This window comes from Amphiprion ocellaris, chromosome 14 (assembly GCF_022539595.1).
Source record: "Amphiprion ocellaris isolate individual 3 ecotype Okinawa chromosome 14, ASM2253959v1, whole genome shotgun sequence".
NCBI lineage: Eukaryota > Metazoa > Chordata > Actinopteri > Pomacentridae > Amphiprion > Amphiprion ocellaris.
The window spans coordinates 23,000,657-23,020,268 of NC_072779.1; the positions used below are offsets into that span (position 1 = coordinate 23,000,657).

Here is a 19,612-nt window from a genome sequence, read left to right on the forward strand (position 1 = left end):
AAGTTTGGGGTCACCCAGGCAATTTTATGTTTTCCATGAAAACTCACACTTTCATTCATGTGCTAATATAATTGAACAAGGGTTTTCTAATCATCAGTTAGCCTTTCAACACCATTCGCTAACACAGTCTACCATTAGAACACAGGAGTGATGGTTAGTGGAAATAGTCCTCTGCACCCCTATGTAGATATTCCATTAAAAGTCATCTGTTTCCAGCTAGAATAGTCATTTACCGCATAATTATACATTAAAAATAATGCAAGTTAAATTTATCCACTAAAGTTTCTGTCATATTCAGTGAATATCTCCCCACAGTCCACTAGCTCTCCATTGTTTGTGTGTACTGACAAAATATCCAGGGTTTGCATACAGCCCTGGTGCTTTAAATGCAGCACAAACAAAGTGTCTTCTGTTGTGCACCGTGTACTTGTTTAACATTTCATGTACCAAGGGATGGATTGTTTAGTTGGGGCTGTTCTTCATTTGCTAATTTTGAACCATTTCTCAATGTTTTGCCTTTTAACAGGCTTGTGTTTCTGCTTTGTGAGATCAGCTTTAACAACTGCCCTTTACCAAACCAACTACATGAGAGCTTACTTGTTAGTTTGGCAATGATATGTGGAGTTAACATACTCAACTATAACAGTGCAGTACATTCTATAAGACATAATGATCTGACTACACCTTACTATCATTCACTACAGGGGGACAATGCTCTGACCTTTTTTTATTTCTTTAAACCAAGCTAAGGATGAGTCTTCAATATTCTCTCAAAATGGTAAGAACTGGAATTGTTAAATCAGACATTTGTATGCAGGGAGGTCAGCACTGTGTTTAAATGGATATACCACCACCTCCTCTGCAAAACTTGAAATTTTCAGTGCAGTAAGTAGCAAGCCTGGAGGTTGTTGTTTTCTGAAGTGAAGTGGATTCTGAAAATGGTAACATGGAGATAATAGAAGGAGTGGAGGAAGCCGACTGACATAAGAGGCCAAATGGCAGGCTTACACCCACATTTTACAGATTTTTCAATAACATTAAAAACCTATTTCGGTGTAACTAACTTAATGCAGTTGTTACATAATTATTAAACCCTGTTGCCTCCTATGAAAGACAATAGCTACCATGTGAAAAACAGTGGCTGCTAAATGTTGATATATTAGAAATGCACCAATAGAAATGGTTTAACATTGTTTAATGGAATCTTTGCATTTTTTATGTCAACATACACTATAGTTTTGATGAAGATGTAAGACAAAACACAAAAAAGTTTGTAGTTTCAAGATTCCCTAAAACCACCATTATCCCTAATTTGACCCACACTGGAGGATCAAAAACATATTTCAATAGACTCAATAGAAATAGGTCAAATTTGGACCAGAACAGTACGTAAGTAAGCAAAACTTATTTTAAAAAAAATAGTAATGTCAATAATAAGGTCAAGCACAATCACCACGGCTTTTGTACTTATTTTGTGGAACAAGAAGTAATTGGGGTGTAAGTGTGAAGGAGGTCGGCTACATAACAGAGTGTTTGACCATGTAAAGCCTTAAAAGTTAGCACCACTGTTTTAAAATGAACATGAGAACTGATCAGGTGCCAGTGAAGAGAGGATGAGACTAGGGTGATGTGGGATCTCTAGTTAGTTCCTGTTAAAAGATGAGCAGCTGTATTTTGGACTATTTGAAGGCGGTTTAGAGAGGACTGATTTAATAAATAAAAAGGTCATTACAGTAATCTAAATGAGATGAAATAAATGCATGTAAAATTATCTACAAATCCACCTTAGATACCAAAGATTTTGATTTAGCTATATTGCGCAGATGGAAGAAATAGGAATGTGTTAGCTGGCAGACATGGTGGTCTCGTGACAGAGACTGATTGAGTCACACCTGGATTTCTAAGGCAAGGTTACATACAGTCACATAATGGCCCAATATGCTGCTTAATGGATAGTATCCAGTTTTTAGGGGCAAGTATAACAGCTTCTGTTTTGCTTCTGTTTAAGTGAAGGTAGTTGTCAGACATCCAGATTTTAATGGCCCTTAATTCCAACATGGACCGCAATTCTCTCAACGGAAGTTAGAGGAGTGGGCAGAAGGATGAGGAGTTTATCCAAAATGAGCTGTGGCACTGAAGAAGTGGTCATTCCTGATTATAGAATCTCCCATAATTCATGTGTTTGGAGGGAAAAGAGAGTGGGGTGACGGAGTGTGAGGGCCACCAGGGCAGTTTTGCAGAGGATCATCTGAGTGAGGACGGTGGTTCATGCTGGAGAGTCTGCATAGGTGTGCAGAGACGAGGAGCCTAAAGCTTGTTTTATGCTTTCCGCGTCCGTGAGGTCCGTGTGGCTCCGTGCAGACAAATTACGTCATTTTAGCAGCCTTGCCCCCTCGAGCGGCCGTTCTCACGTGGAAAATTTCCGCGTCATGCACCTCCTCATTTTTCTAACTATGCGGACAGAGCTGCACAGAAAAGCATGGCAGAGGACTAGGACCTACTCGTTGCCGAAGTCTAGAAATACATGCACTTATACGATCCATCACACAGAGATCACCGTGGTAACCATGTTATGAACAGTTCATGGTGTGAAATCAAAACTAACTGCTGAAATGCAACTATTCGGTAAAATGCCATGTTGTAAGTGGTGTAAACAATGGCAAGCTTCTTCTACTCTAGTTTAGAGTACCAGTCTACTCTAGTACTAGAGTAGAGTAGTTCTGGAGTAGACCAATAATAGAACCTGGAAATCAACTCAGCATGTTACTGGTAACCAGTGTTGGGATGAAAGTATGGAATGCCCTTTTTGGTTCTTTTTTTGGTACCAGTTAAGAGTCTTGCAGCAGCACAAGGCACCAGTTGCAGATGACTAACCAATCACCAGGTACACGGAGCTACATTACAATGTTGCCTTGAAGAAATTAGTGCAGCTGTTACAGTCTTCATGTCTTTGAGACAAAGAATGGACAGTTTGGAAATGTCTTTCAGCTGAAAGTAGCAACCTTTCACCACTGATTAATGGGCTTATCAAATGTTAGAGAGAAATTAAAGATGACACCAAGATTCTTGGCATGGGCTAGAAGGTTTGCTGGATGGCTGTTGTTCTGTGGGGATGACCAAACAAAATAATTTCAGCGTTATTGTTATTTAGCTGTAGACAGTTCTTTCCCCTCCATCATTCCATTTCTTGGAGATAGGCTAAGACTTGTGAGACGGAGGTGAGCTCATCAGAATTTAGAGAAGCCTTTTGGGTATCATCGATGTAGCAGTGGAATGGTATGATATCTGTTACAGCTTGGCTCCAAAAGCTGTGACAAAACACAGAGACAATAACTGTGTGGACAAAAAAGGAAAGTTTATTGTAGCACAAAACCACCAACTTAGTGCATTAAGGACCACAAACGGGAGCTACCCAGAACGCACTGCTGGAGCTCCCACAGGTAGTAGTTCCTGTCAGAGAGACCCCTGGAGTAGGAGTGAGAGGGATTATATGGAGCTGGGCCACTTGATGGCAGGTGTGGCTCATCAGCTGATGACCCTCAGCTCCAGAAAGACAGGACAGGAACACCTGTCCAGGTGGAGGGTTGTCACATATGCTTGGGGAAGATGGAACTCAAGGGCAGGATGTAGAGAGAAAATGATATTGGCCCTAGAGTTGACTCCACAAGAAATTGGTGCAGAAAATGATGAAAAATTAGCAATCTGGACTGAAAAGGTCCAGTCAGCCATGTAGGAGGTGAACCAGTTTAACACAGTTCCCCTGATGCTGACCTCGTCCTTCAGACAGTTAAAAAGAATTTTGTGATTGACAGTATCAAAAGCCATGCGGAGGTGTAAAGGAATCAAAATACTGCAATTAACTATAAGCCTAAGTCTATAAACAGCATATAATCATTAAAATACCATCAGTAGAGCAGATTCAGTCCTATGGTAAGCCCTAAAACTTGACTGGAATTTTTTGGAAATGGCATTTTTGTGTAAATAAAGGAGTAACAGTGTTTAACAACTTTCTCAGGAGCTTTGACAAGAGCAGAAGCCTTTTCTTTCAAAAGATGACTGGGAAATGAGGACAGTGTGGACTGACAATTAATCTAATGCAGTAGCAGCCTGAGATGTCCAAGTCCAGAGGATGGTCATGGTTGTCTGTTTGATCGGTAACATGTTGCATGAAGTTTACAGTGTCCATGGTATTAGGAAATCCAGCAGCAATAAAACTGAACTGACTTTCAACATGAAATATAAAACTCAGAAAAGTCTGTATAAAAATGTGGCTTTCTGCTTGGAAGATTTAAACATAAAACTTCAAAGCTTGTGTAAACTTTTGACTCAAGAGGAGTGTATTGGTGGAATTTAATAAAAAATGACTTCAATGCCTCCACCACAATTACTAAGCTGTGTGACCATGCACTGAGATGCAATAAAAAACTTGTAGTTTGGAGGACAAAGTTCTAAGAACTGGCTATATTCACCAGGCACCAACCAAGTTTCAGTGACAAAAAAAGCCAAGTATGGTCAGAAAAACAAAATCATTTAGAATAAAACTCTTATTTAAGACGGTCCTGATATTTAAGTGGGCCAGTTTATATAAGGTTACTTTTGACAGTACCCTGGAGCATTTTATGGAACATAGATTCTGATAATATTTGTCTGTCAGACTTATGCGCAAACAGTCCTCCAAAGACTGGTTTGACAGTCGGTTCCTCTCGTGTGTTTTTATTGAGTTCATCTTGGAGAACGCAGCCTCGCAGGTGCAGGTTGAACCGAACATGGTGAGCACATACATAGCCAGCGTCTTCCATTGAAGACGCTGCCATAGTCCTCGGGACAAGACACCCAAAATGTGCTCAGGCTTTCAGCACCATGGAGAGCAGCCTGGATTTCAGCCAGCTCGCTCTGAATGGACGCCTCGTCCAACGGCATCATTTTCACCGTGTTTGTGGAGAATTCTCCGCTTGGGCTGATGGTGAATGGGTCACGCACAAATCCAATGACATCCCTGGAAATGCAAAAGTCATCGAATCTAGCAGAGAAGTTGTCTTTTAATTGTGTGATGAATGTCTTCATCTTGTCTGTTACGTTGCTTTCTCCCACCGTCTTCAGTGTGTTGAAGTGCAGCAGCCTCTCTGACAACAAATCTGCATGGAACAGATCAAGTTTGTTCCCAAAGGCATCAAGTTTTTCCACCAAATCCATCACTGATTTTTCTTTTCCTTGCAGCTGGAGATTAAGTGTATTCAAATGGGAGAAAATGTCTGTTAAAAACGCAACGTTGCACATGTATTCTCTGTCTTGCATGATGCGGAGATGGTCAGCTGCCACTTTTGATTTACTTTGTTTCAAAAAATCCAGTACTTGGGCACGGAGTTCAACGAAGCGCTCCAGTGCTTTGCCCTTACTGAGCCAGCGCACATCATTGTGGAGTAACAGGTCATCATGAGAAGCCTGGGATTCCAGCACAAATGTGCAGAACAGGTGGTGCTGCGTGCTTTGAAGCCAGGAGTGTTTGGGTGAACTCCAACTATGGCAAAGAGAGACTAAAGATTCCAGAACATAATAAAATTGTCAATATATCCCACATACTGTCCTGCAGACTAAATGTAAAAAGTTATTGAGACTGGAGGTTCTGGTGAAGCAACCACAACAGCTTTTCCACATTGTTTTTATAAAATTTGAAAAGAGTTCAAATTTACTTTAGTCAAGACCAACTACTGACAAACAACATCACTTGCTCCCACATGAATAATCACTAGTGATGGATGACGGGAGGAAAGGCAGCAGATCCTGCAGATTATTCAATATAATTTTCACCACGTCATGGCTAAATGGAAACATCACGGCCGCTATGATCCAGCTCGAGGAGCTAACGCTACACAGAGTGGACAGAGTAGCCTCGCTAGTCAGTAAGTAGACAGGCAGCGGTCTGGTCATGTACATCAATAATTCATAGTGCCAGAATGCTGTCATGGTTTCTACTTACTGCTTGCCACATCTGGAGTTCCTGACTGTAAAATTCTGGCCATTATGTTTACCGCGGGAGCTGACTGTGGTCAATATCACGGCTGTCTATGTACTACTGAGTGCCAACGTGAAGGAGGCCAAGGCAGAGCTTTACAACATCGACGAGCTGAAGAAGGATCATCCTGACACCTTTTTCATATTTTCATATTCAACCAGGCAAGACTGACATCTGTTCTGCCTAAATTACGAGAATACACTAGACCAAGTGTATACAAACATCAGGGACAAAGCTGCTGGTCCTCATGTTGGTAACTCTGACCATCTCGCAGTTATACTCAAGACAAGTTATAAACAAAACAAGCCTGAGGTCAGAGAAGTGAGAATGTGGCCACAAGAAGCGAGTTTGGTGCTGCAGGACTGTTCTGAAACCACTTAGTGAGACATTTACAGAGAGACAGCAACATACAACAATGTTACTGACCTTCATGAGTATACTATGTCTGTTACTGACTACATCAATAAATGCATAGATGACGTGACAGTGGTCAAAACCATCAAGAGGTGAGCCAGCCACAAACCATGGCTAACCAGGGAAGTTCATTCTCTGCAGAGAGCTCAGAACAGCACATTTAAATCTGGCGATTCTGCGGCATACAGTCTGGCAAGGAAAAACCTGTCATGGAGGGTTAAAAAGGTGAAGAGGCTGTACACAAAAAACAGCCACGTCACGTGCGATAAAGATCCACGCCAACTGTGGCAAGGATTCCAGAACATTACTGACTACAAGCCCCCTCCCTCGAGGATATGCCAAAACAACTGCTCTCTACCATCGGAACTGAAAAAACAGTTATGTACGGTTTGAGGTCAGGAACACTACCGAGGCACAGATGCTCCCACTGTCACCCAGTGACCAGGTCCTCCAGCTGTCCACAGCGGACATGAGGAAGGCCTTTGGCAGTGCCAACCCATGCAAAGCAGCTGGTCTGGACAACATCCATGGATGTGTTTTAAGGGACTGTGCAGAGCAACTGCAGGATGTTTTTTACAGACATCTTTAACAGATCACTCAAGCAAGCAGCTGTGCCCACTTGACCAGAAGTGCTACCATTATTCTGGTCCCTAAGAAGTCAAACCCAAGCTGCCTAAATGCCTTTTGCCCTGTGGTTCTCATACCCATTGTGACCAAATGTCTTGAGCAGCTGATTCTGAAACACATAAAGAGCAGCCTCCCAACAAACCTGGACCCCCTACAAATGGCACAAAGGTCAAACCGATCCACAGAGGATGCCAACTCCATCACATGCTGCCACACCTGGAGAGAAAGAACACTTACACCAGAGTTCTTTTCAGTGACTTTAGCTCAACTTTTAATACAATCATTCCATACGAGCTGGTGGAAAATTTGAGGCTGCTAGGTGTGGAGAATGCAACCTTCAACTGAGTACTCAGCTTCCTGACAAAACGGCAGCAGATGGTCAAGGTAGGCAGTCTGACATCACATCCCATCACAGCAGACACAGGTTCACCCCAGGGGTGTGACCTGAGCCTACTGCTGTTCAGCCTGTTCACACATGACCGCACAGCTAGATTCAGCACCAACCACATTGTTAAGTTTGCGGACAATACAACGGTGGTTGGTCTCATCACTGACAATGATGAGTTCGCTTACAGGATGGAGGCAGAGCAGCTTGTAATATAGTGTAGATCCCACAATCTCGCCATCATCAACACAACTCACCATAAATGGTGCCACCGTGGAGTGTGTCAGCAGCACTAAGTTCCTAGGATACACCTCGGTGATGACCTGTCCTTCTCCATCAACTCCACAGAAGTCACCAAAAAGGCACAAAAATGTCTCCACTCCCTCAGGAGACTCAGAAAAGCAGGATTCCCCACACCTCATCCCATCACATTTTACAGGGGCACCACTGAAAACATCTTGACTCACAGCTTCACATCCTGGTTTGGCAGTTGCAGGACCCAGGGCAAATGATAGCTCAACAGGATTGTTAAGACTGTCAGCAAAATTACTGGTATCCCTCTTCCATTCCTGGAGGAAATCTACCGACAGTGCTGCATGCGTGGAGGAATCTCCATGATTAAAGCCCCCTACCACCTTTCTCTGGGCCAGTTCTCCCTCCTACCATCTGGCAAGAGGTACAGGAGCATCAGCTGCAAGACCAGCAGGATATTTTTTTAATGTTGTAAAGCACTTTGTGTTGCATTTTTAACTGTATGAAAAGTGCTATATAAATAAAGTTTGATTTGATTTGATTTGATACGGAACAGCTTCATTGCACAAGCTGTAAGACTGATGAAAGGACTGTGTCCCCTTCATCCACGTACACATCCACACTACTAAGAGTCTCACAAATGGACTGTGCTCCCTTCAATTTCCAAAATACAACACACACGCACACGCACACGCACACGCACACACACACACACACACACAATCAACCTTCTCTAGGAGAGGACTGTTGCTCATTATGTGTGAATGGTTTACATTTTGTAAATTATAGCCACAGTGTGTTTTATTAATTTATTAATCTTTTTAATACCCCTTTTTAAAGTTTTTTTTTATGACATTGCACTATCAGGCACTAGTGAGAAACAGCATTTCATTTCACCCTGTGTATTTTTGTAAATTACAAGTGAGAAATGACAATAAAGGAATCTGACCAAATCTGATCTGATCTGATAATATAACAGAAATCGTGCACCAGTGAAAACTCTATGTTGCTGCATTGAAGAAATAAACTTTCCTAATGATGGCATTGGTGAGTACTGGTGTGGAGGGGAAGAAAAACGGACAATGTGATGAAAATTCTTCTTTGGCCGCTGACCCCATCAGCTGTGGTTTATTGATACTGTTGGCTTCAAGTGAAGGCACAAGTCACCTGTTGGAACCATGGCAGTGGTGGCTGGAGAGGAGATGTGGACACCAGCTGTAGCAGGAGATACTCCCAAGTCATACTTCTGTGGGGCTTCTGTGGGGGATAAAGCCAAAGGAGGGTGTTGTGCTGTGTGAACTGGATTGTTCTTGCCCAGCACCCCATAGTGGTCGGAGAGGCTTAGGAAAGGAAGTAAAGCACCTCCATCAGAGATCCTCTTCTTGGCTCAAATCACCACCTCTGTCGACAGCTGTTGGTTCTGAGGTGATCGTGAGGACAGGAAGAAGGATCCCACAGAATTGTGTATTGGATGGTTGTATTGAGTGCAGCAATCCATTCAGCCTGCTTCCCTACCACGTCCATGGCGCTGGACAGATGGAAATTTATTTCGCAGGAGTTCATCGGACAGCCGTTGGATATGCTTCTTAGGGTCAGCAATCTTTTTATTTACTGTGCGGATAGTTGGCACTGGTGTAAAATCTAAAAGTAAAACCACAAAATGTGGGGGGCATGGTAAATGGGCAACCTCAAGTTCACCTGCGGCATTGATCATTGAAAATGAGAAGAAAATGCAACGGAAGGCATCAAATTAGAAGCGGGCAAAGTCAGGAAATTCAAAGTGATGGGAACACTGTAAACTAAATCAAAGTCACACTTCAATGGCAAATAAATCACAACGTAACCACATATTTATGTGCCTGGGCTGCATCATACATTGAAATGCAGACTAGAGACTGGGCAATAAAGCATGGATTGACAGGTGAGAGACTCTGCGGTTGTGTCTCAGGTGGTAGAGTGGTTGTCCACTGATTGCAAGGTTTGTTGCTGATCCCTTAGCAAGACACTGAACCCACGGTTGCTGGCAGATACCTGCAGCTTTGTCACCATTGGTGTGTGAATCTTTGTGTCACTAGGAAACACAATGTGAAGTGCTTTGCGTTGAAAGGCGCTATGCAATTCCAGACCATTTACTAACATCTAACATCAAGTGTTAGGTGTCAGCTGTTTTCCAGAAGATACAAAATGTCTGGTTGTCTCTGGCAATCTTTTTCAATGCAAACGAATGAAATTTGGAAAACAGCAATAAATACCAAGAGGATCAATGCATTTTTTTCAAGGAAATCTTCAATGGATGCTTAATATTCGGTAATATGATTACATATCCATCCAAGAAGTGCTCAGGAGAACTGACATTTGATCTTCACATCACAGTCACCCAAAGAAGACTATGCTTGATTGTTTATTTCCTTTGAACGGAGGTCAACTTAATTCCCAAAGTGGCCATTAAAGGGGCACAACGGGAAGCAAAATGCAATCCAGAATGCCCCCAATACACATAGAGACGTGCTTTCATTGAAGATCTTGACCCCTGACACTGCATATGATAAAGTCAAAAATGCCATGTGTGATTGGAAATGATAATTGCCCAATCCGTTGCTTTAACATGGGAGGAAATAGGATTGCATCCGATTAATAGAGTAGAGCACACTTGGGGCTTATGGACTTATTTAAGAAATGCAAGACAACACCAAAAATCACATTAGGGATCATTTCCAGAAAATTGCCCTAATACCAGAACACCTTGTGCATTAATTAGAAGACTACTGGGTTTTTTTTTTTGTTTTGAATTGAATCATCCTCCATCATCTTTGAATCATGCTCTAGTTCTGTCAGAGGGCAGAAAAAGGAAATCAGGGTTGCCGATTCGAAGCAGCCAAAAAGAAAAAAGAAGAAGAAAAAAACAGAGCTAGAACTGTTCATGGGTGAATGACAGAACCATCAGCCAATACTAGCTGAGCAAAGGCTGCCCTCCCTCTCCTCTCCTCTCCCCCCAATCTTGCAGAGTGCTGGTCCCTCTGTGTGCTGTAGTACGTGGAAGAGAGGGAGATCGAACGCTACGCAAGGAACCAGTCTCTCTTTCTCTCTCTCTCTCTCTCTGTGAGTCGCCAACTACTACTTGCACTGGATTTAAAGCATCTTCAGTACAACCCGCAATTGGGGATGAAAAGCTATTCAAAGTGAAATTCACAGAAAAGGCAGAGAAAGAAAGACAAAAGTGGGCAGCTCTTTGAAAGCCCTGTTGTGGGAAGATACAAAAAGAACGCCTTAAAAAAACAGACCAGATCAGAATCAGCACTGGTTGGGAAGCATGTATAATTCGGTATGTTTCATCATCCTGTCATGGGTGTTTGCTGTTCTTGTGTTCCCAGGTAAGACTTCTTCTTTTCCCCTCTTTCTATCCTTGTATGTCTGTGTTTACATCCTCTGTCTTCTCTGTGGCTTTCCAGCTGCTGTTAAGACACAGGGATGCACTGTTGAGACATAGCTTCATACTCTCATGCTTTCTTACTCTCTCTGTCTGCAAATCTTCTGTCAGTGTGACCGTGTGATGAGAAGTTGATTTTAAGTTTATGGAACAGCTTTCCGTGTTTATTGTGCTCTGCCAAAGATGCTCCCACGAAGAGCGAGAAAAAGTTCCCTTCACCTCACACACTTGTCAGCGTGCAGCAAGATGACATGAAGCCAGAATGTCAAGGATTTCCTGCAGAAATAACTACTTCAGTCTTAGGTTTGAGTGAATTAAAAATTCAAAGACAGCTACATCTGTTTTTCTGAAGCTTATCAATAAATTGATGTTTGGTTGGTTCTTCGAGTAAAGATAAGCCTTTACAAGATGCAGTTTGAAAGAAATATTGATCAGTTAATCCAAAGAATGTACGGAGATGTCAGTCTTATTATGTCCATGATGTGCCAAGATGGGTTTAGAGTTGAGCTTTGTGATTTTTCATATTTTTTAACTACAGTGCAAAAGTGTTTTTTGTTTTTTTTAAAAAAACACTTGGTATGGCATCATGTTTTTCCGCATGTATACAAAAGATTGACAGCACTCACCTCTAACTTATAGTTAAAATATTTTTTCACAAGACATTCCCATCTGGGGACCCTGGACTTGGAGCTTCCCTGTGATGTCACAGAGGAGAGTGATGTCCTGAAATTACATTAAATGGGCCTGACGTCTGAAAATGCAAATATGTTCCCGAAGCACCTGAAGTGAGAGAAATATGTTTTTTCCAAAGGGATTATGTTCGGGAGATTATGTGAGCGGGAGTCTGACAGAGAAATAATGTGATGCATAGGTGTGCATTTACATTTTATTCTACCAAGTCAGGTTCCTTCCAACAAACAGTTCCTGCAACCAAGAAGTCAGTCTTTACCCTCTTTACTAAGATGACCTTCACCAGTTGCTTCACTCTCTTTTTCCTTGTCATACACTTTAAATAGTATATACATACATGTGTTGTGCAGCCCTGTGATAGACAACTTCAACATTAAAAACTACCTGCTTAATATTGTGTAGGTCCCCCTCTCGCCGTTGGACCTCTAGGGGTGTCCTGTGTGGAACCACTGCATTGACGGTTGATCCTTTGGGTTGCAGGATAGGGCACCTGTAGAACCGTATTGTTCCAGCACATCTTGTGGAAGCTTGATCAGATTGGGATCTGGGGAGTTTAGAGGCCAGGTGGAATTAGAACTTAAGCTTGTTGTTGTATTTCTTTATCCATTCCTAAGCAGGCTGTTTTTCCATCTAGCGGATTGTCCTGCTGGGAGAAGCTGCTGCCTTGGGGAGTGCCATTGCTGTGAATGTGAATGTGCTTGATCTGCACCAGAGTTTAAGATGAATACATTACGGGGCCTAAGATGTTCCAGGAGAACACTGCAATGTGATGAGAGGATCAATGGCATTCACTTTACCTGTCAGTGGTTTCAATGTTGTGGATGATTATTTTAATTTACAGAAGAAAATACCATAAATATGTTGTCAAAAAATGCGTTGTTAACTTGGACTTACAACACATAAAAAAAAGACCGAAAAACATAAATCTCATTTTACAGTAATACACGTTGCTTGTTGAAATCCGTGTGATACCACGAAACTGATATTCTGTTTCAGTAAATACTGTATATTTTAAAACACGTTTAGTTGCTTGTGTCCACATGGAGCCTCTGCATATCCTATAGGGAGGTGTTTAAATTTGAGCCTCGTATCACTGGTATGTGTTTTACTGCTATATATTTTTACATTTATTTGAATTTTTTTATTTATTTAAGCTAAATGTGTACAGATCTCAAACACACTATGCCCTGTTTCTATAGTGTTTTTCTGATTCTATCACAAAAGACTTGATGTTTCCCTTTAGGGAGGGTTTTATTTACAACAGAGAAGTGAGAATAACCCTCACTTCAATGTCACAGGATTTAAAATTGCATCGCATTACAGTAAATTCATTACTTTAGTTGAACAGCAAGGATTTGGTCATATTTGGTCCAATTAAAAAGTGATAGTTTGGATATTGCGATATTAAAAATACAGGTTCCACAGGAAAAAATTAAATACATCAAAAGTCAGTGCACCTTTCATTACAGAGATTTAGCTTCTGTTTTATTCATGTGCATCTTTTATTTTTTCAGTACTTTATATGGCCACCTTCATTTCTAATGACAGACTCAGTCCTCTTCTCTGTGGAGGATACCACAAGAGAGACCATTTTTTGAGCTGCTCTTTGCTGGAGGAGTTGCGTGTGTTTTTTTTTTTTTTTTTTTTTTCCTCCAAGATACTCCAAATGTGTTCTGTTGGATTCAATTCAAGTGACATATTTGGCCAGATCAGTGCATTTTCATTGTTTTCTTCTTTAGAAAATCTTGATTTTGGCAGTGTGCTTTGGATTATTACCATCCTGGAATGTTCTGCTTTTACAGACTGGAGTTATCTTTTTGAACAGTATTTTGATTTGTCTACAGAGACTCCAACACCTTTCACTCTCATGTAGCCTCATATCATCACACTTCCACCTCTGTGCGTTACTGTCAGGACTATGTATTCACTGTAGTAGTCCTGGCCATGTTCACACCTAATTTGATGGACACTAAGTTTATCTTGATCTAATTTGACAAAATTTACTAAATAAAACTCCCAGTATTTATCAAGCTTTTTTTCATGGCTGTTGGCATGTTTGGCATCCTGCAGTTTTGTGTGTTTTTCATTCTCTTTGATGCTCTCCATAGAGATGATTATTAATGTGCTTTTCACTGTGTGGGCTGTCTCATAAACTCCATTGATTTCCACTGATAATCCCTATGCAGTGTCTGAAGTACTTGCCTATCTGTGTTTTAGAGCTAGATTTAAGTACCACGCTGTCTATAGTGTCATTTTCGGACAATGGCCACAGCAGCTCTGAGGCATCGTATGGCTTGTTCGTACCTCATGATTAGTGCTGTAACTGTGTTTTCACTGATTTTAAGTTGGGCAATGATCTTCCTGTATCCTCTTCCTTCTTAGCAAAGTTTCACAACCGGGTCCCATCAGTTCTGCCCGCTACATATTTAGGTCACACAATTCGGTATACTTACATAATGTACACATGCATAACACATGCCTGTGCTCCCCGCAAGGTAATTTTTTATTAAAGATTTCATCAGTCGGAAATGATACAACTGAGCAGCCTTGGCAGAATATTGCACTGTCTGAGTACTTTTCTTGTTATTGTCTGAGGTAAATTGTTTTTCATGTGAAACCATGATTAGGATATGCAGTTGAAGGCATAATAAAAGTCTCTGTATTTAAATGTCATCCCATAGCCATGTTCACGGAATTAGGTGAAATTAGAATTATATGTGTATGCTGTTTTGTTTCAAGTTGTGTCAGTAATCCCAAGTGTATTCTCTTCTTCCAGTGAGTGTCTACTCTGGGGCCTGTATTTTCAATACAATCATTCTAAAGCATCTGAAGTGAAATTACTCTACAAATAATAGTGGAGAGGGATGTATTCACTTCTGTTATATACTGTATGATTACACTCAGTGTGGTCTAGGAGCCAGAGCCAGTTTAATATGGGCATGTTTGCAATGGCACAACAATGGAGTAGAAGATGTTGTGACCAAGCCACTATCATTATAATGTACAATTTAATTTTTGTTGAAGAAATGTAAAAGTCTCTATGCATTTTATCTCAGTTTCAGGATATTTATATCACTATACAAGTGTGTTGCAAACAGTTGGATGCATTCCACACTGGCTAGATTATGTCCTTGACAGCTGCTGTATCACAAATAAGTGACTAAGCAGTCTGAACCAGGCTGGACAGAGCATGACATATTGGCTCTGGTGTCCTTATGGTATTGCAGAACATTTTACTTTTATATTTAAATATGACAAAGATTAATATCTGTCTTCCCCTTGTCTTTCATTATAACACACTTGCAGTGTTTCCAACAGGCAGCAGGTGTATGCAGGTGTACCCATTAAGGTGAAAATGAAGGTGCACATACACAGTGTCAAGTCCACCTCTCTTTCCCTCCAAAGGACGCGAGGACAACTCAATTTAAATTTCCAACTCAAACTTTTATTTTCCTTCTAGTTGGTTGGTCATAGTATTTCATTAGGTTGTAAACCTTTAAAGACAGAGAAACAACGTTCATACCATCAAACACAGAACCAAAAAGTTGACATATTAGTCACTTAACCATTTAAATCAACCAATCATACAGTGAGCAGTTAACATAAACTTGGCCATATCAAGAAACATTTCAAATCACCAAGAAAGCAAATAAACATTTCACCAACCATTGGCGTCTTTGGACTGAATCCATGAGTGGACTTGGATCTTCTTTATTCTTTCCTCGTGTCTCTCTTCTGAAGATTGTTTGCCTGACTGACTGAGCTTCCCCCAGTCCTTCCCAGGTGCTCTAAATCAGTGATCACTGATCAGGTGTCAAGCACCAGGTGTCAGGTACCTCCTTGCTGCTACCAGTGCATTCTGGGAAGTGTAGTTTTTAGGTCCCATGTCCTGAGATTCAGCTCAACACAGTCTTGGGGTATTAACTTGGAAGCAAAGCTGCTTTTTTTCTGTAAAGTTTTAAATTACTCATCACTCCCTAGATGTAATCTGTAACACTGTTTGTCTTGTTTTTGCATAGTAACCAGTACAGCCCAACCATTTTTGTCTTTGAATATATTGCTACCTTTTGTTGGAATTCTTAATGATCAACAAAAACACATCCCATGTGATCATATCATTTAATCTAAATCCTCCATCAAATCCACAACAGATGGGATAATGAGAAGTCATCTGTCAAACTCTAGACTAGATATGGTATTTTATTAGCTTAAATAAGCACAAATCCAATTGCACATGTGCTTTATGCAGCAACTCAAAGACAAATGGCATCAAACAGAAACCAAGTCAAATAGATACACAGCCGTTCGAAAGTTTGGTGTCACCAAGGCAATTTCATGTTTTTCATGAAAACTCACACTTTTATTCATGTGCTAACATATTTGCACAAGGGTTTTCTAATCATCAATTAGCCTTTCAACACGATTAGCTAACACAATGTAGCATTAGAACACAAGAGTGATGACTGTTGGAAATGTTCCTCTGTACCCCTATGTAGGTATTCCATTAAAAATCAGCCATTTCCAGCTACACTAGTTATTTCCCGCATTAACAATGTCTAGACTGTATTTCTGATTAATTTATTGTTATCTTCATTGGAAAAAAAGCTTCTCATTCAAAAATAAGGACTTTTCTAACTGACTCCCCTCATGATGCTGGCCACCTCTGGTAAAATCACCTACATCCTCAGTTGAACAGATCATGTGATTCTACTCCTGTTGTATGACGGCCTTGGTCAAGGTTCAATGTGGTGTGGTTCAGTTTTTTGTGTTTTCCAAAAGAAAAAAAAAAAAGAAAAAACTGAAAAAATTACTCAGGCCAACATTTTAAGAGGGTGTCAATATTAGATTTCCGAATGTGAAAGAGTTAGGACTCCATGTCCTCCATGTTTCTTCCCCCCTCATTTTTTACCCAGGGAAGGGTTTTGCTGAGTGGCCATGTTCTTTTTAGTATTACCCTGCTTCAAATTTATACACATTCTGTACATACCTTTACACCTGGGAGCTGCACTATACCACTGCAGTTCATCTCACATCTACTGACTGAGCACCCACCACCTGCTGGCACTGGGAGGGACAGACACTTTAAAGATTTAAAGTATTGTTCTTTTGGTCACAAAATAGTATTTGGTGTGTGTATGTCACTGCAAACATATACCAACAAGCAAGTGCACTTAATAACATATCTGCCACCAATTTTGATTAGCTTTCATTTACTAAAATAAATTGGACCTTCACTCAGCGATAAAACAGAGAAAAAAGGACCCTGTATATTCTGGGTTCAGATGGGTTTAGAAAGTTCCATGAGAGTCATTTGCAAGAACAAATTGAGCTGTCCGAAGATATCTGTGAAATTGAAGCACCAAATTTAATGTTCAAATGAATTTCACAGGCTTGTGCAAGAAGGAAGTTATTTTTGTTTAGTCAGTGAGAAGGCGGCTTTCACTAGAACTGCGAACCTTTGATTCCAATTTTTTTCTTCTGTTCCATTAGTGTGGGCAAAGTGTAATTATGAGCATACTTGACAAACCACAGCTTGCAGATGCCACTTCATTTAGAGAATTGCTGAGGAGTGTATTTTGACACCCTTTGATACAAAATACCTTAGAATTTCTAAAGAGCATTGCACGAAAAGGCTTTATCAGCTAATTTTTATTTAATTTAGAGACATTAAGCATCGCAATTGCCTTTTGGCTAAGCAGCATTAAGAGTGAATCCTAATACCTTCTGATAAAGATGATCGTGTAGCTCTGAAAAATGACACCATTTAATTATGCAAAACTAACAAAATGGTTATGAGAAGAGGATGCAATTAAGGGCCCATATGTACACCTACGGCCACACTCAGGTCATGTTTGTGTGCCACTACAATGTGTGCTGATTTATGCAGTAGTTGAAGTTTAATGTGACATTTATCGGTAGAGCTTCAGAGGCTGATTAAAATGAAAGAACATTAACTGTGAATTATTTCACAGTTAATGTTCTTCTACTCTTCAACATGTAATGCAGTGATGGTGGCTTAAATTGTACTATATATATATATATATATATATATATATATATATATATATATATATATATATATGTCATAGAATAATAGTAATTATGAAAATCTAAAACCAGCTAAACACAATGTGAAGAGTATTGATTTGACAGCTACTGCTGCTATTTGTGCTTAGCTACTTCAGAGTCAGTACAGAGATGTGAGGCTGCTGCCAGTGACCTTGTGTAACAGGAACTAAATTATTACTAACTTTTATTATTTTATATAAAATGACCAAAAGAAATAAAAATAATTCAGTCTTCATTTAGCATGTATTAAAGAGTACAAGTTTCCATCATGTACCTTTTGTATGGCACACACAAAAAGTACCTGAAGAGTTCAACCCTACAGTGAATGCTGAAAAGTCTGCTAAGATGCTGATGATGTTTCCTTAGAAACTTAATTGAATGAGTTGAATGAACTCTCAGCAGTACATTCCTTCAACTCCTCAATTCAAGTCAAAAGATTTGAAGTCAGAGCAGCTCATGTTCTGAATGGAAAAAACAACATGGACTTTTGAAACTGAATTACCTTGAAATTAAGTGAAATTATACCACATATTTCATATTATATACATTGCCTAAATAAGCAAACGCACAGGTTACTTCACACTGCAAGCTGCATAAATGAGCAAGGATGTTAAATGTCAGAGAGCTATGTTGTGACATAGTTGTGTCCCAATTGCATGCACACTGCATACAACCTTATGTACTTTGTCAGGGTAGCTGTAGTATGCACTCAAACTAAATGCAAGGATAATCTTTGTCACCTGCAATCCCTTAAGCTCTAAATTGTTTTTTGGAATGTACATCTCATAAAACCATATTCACAGTATAAGCAGAAAACATACAAAAGACAAAGTACAGTAAGTCTCCCTTCCCCCATCATTACTTCACCTGTTCCAATAATTCTCTCCACCAAACTGCACCAAATCTGATGCCACAGAAATGAAGCACATCAGTGATAGACCCATTCAAGTCTATTTGTAATTAATGAATCACTCATTTTTTGTAGTGGAGTGCATCTGCATTAAAAAATCCTTGGCAATGGCATCTAAACCAGTGTTGTTAGACCACCTTTGTTTTCTTCAATTTCTTGCTAATTTTAATTGTCTTGTTGGAAAATCCAGTCAGTCAAGGCAGGAAATAGCTTTCCAGCTGATGGAAGAAGACTGTTTTAAAGAGTAGCCCTGTACATGACCTGGTTCATTCGTCCTCGACACAGTTGCATTTGCCCTGTTCCACCCATACTGAAACAACCCAAGATCATCACTGATCCACCCCCATGTTTTACTGTAGGGGCAAGACAGTCTGATTTGCAGGCTTCTCCAGGCTTCCTCCAAATCAGTAAGTTGGCAGTCCAATCCTTGTGATCTCCAGCAATGAGTAACTGGGCTTTCCTCTGCCTTTCATTGATGAAGGCTTCTTCCGTGCCCTGTGTGACTTCAGACCAGTTTCAAGAAGTCGGTGTTGAACTGTCCTTGCCGAACAAGTCACATTTCTCCATGATGCCCACTCATTTTTAAGGTCCCTGGAGGTCTGACGACGATTCCTGACACAGGGACGGATGAGTGCACAATCACCTCGTGGGGTACAAAGACGTTTCCTGCTGCGACCAGCTAGCAATTTGGTAGTACCATGTTTGGGTTTTTTTTTCTTGGTGTGACTGTATTGGAGACCTTTAGTTTTTTTGCGACCTGTCTCTCACTCATGTCAATTCCCAGCAGTATGAAGATGGCTGCCTTTGTGGCTTCACATAATTCTT

At 40.5% G+C, this 19,612-nt stretch overlaps 1 protein-coding gene across 1 annotated transcript in view; it reads left to right on the plus strand.

Moving 5' to 3' along the window:
* The first annotated feature begins 10,721 nt into the window (after positions 1 to 10,721).
* opcml (opioid binding protein/cell adhesion molecule-like) overlaps positions 10,722 to 19,612 on the plus strand; it is a 382,017-nt gene continuing 373,126 nt past the window's right edge. The window contains exon 1 of the mRNA XM_023269712.3: positions 10,722 to 11,062. Within this exon, the coding sequence (XP_023125480.1) occupies positions 11,002 to 11,062 (61 nt within the window). The 5' untranslated portion in view covers positions 10,722 to 11,001. The remainder of the gene's footprint in view (positions 11,063 to 19,612) is intronic.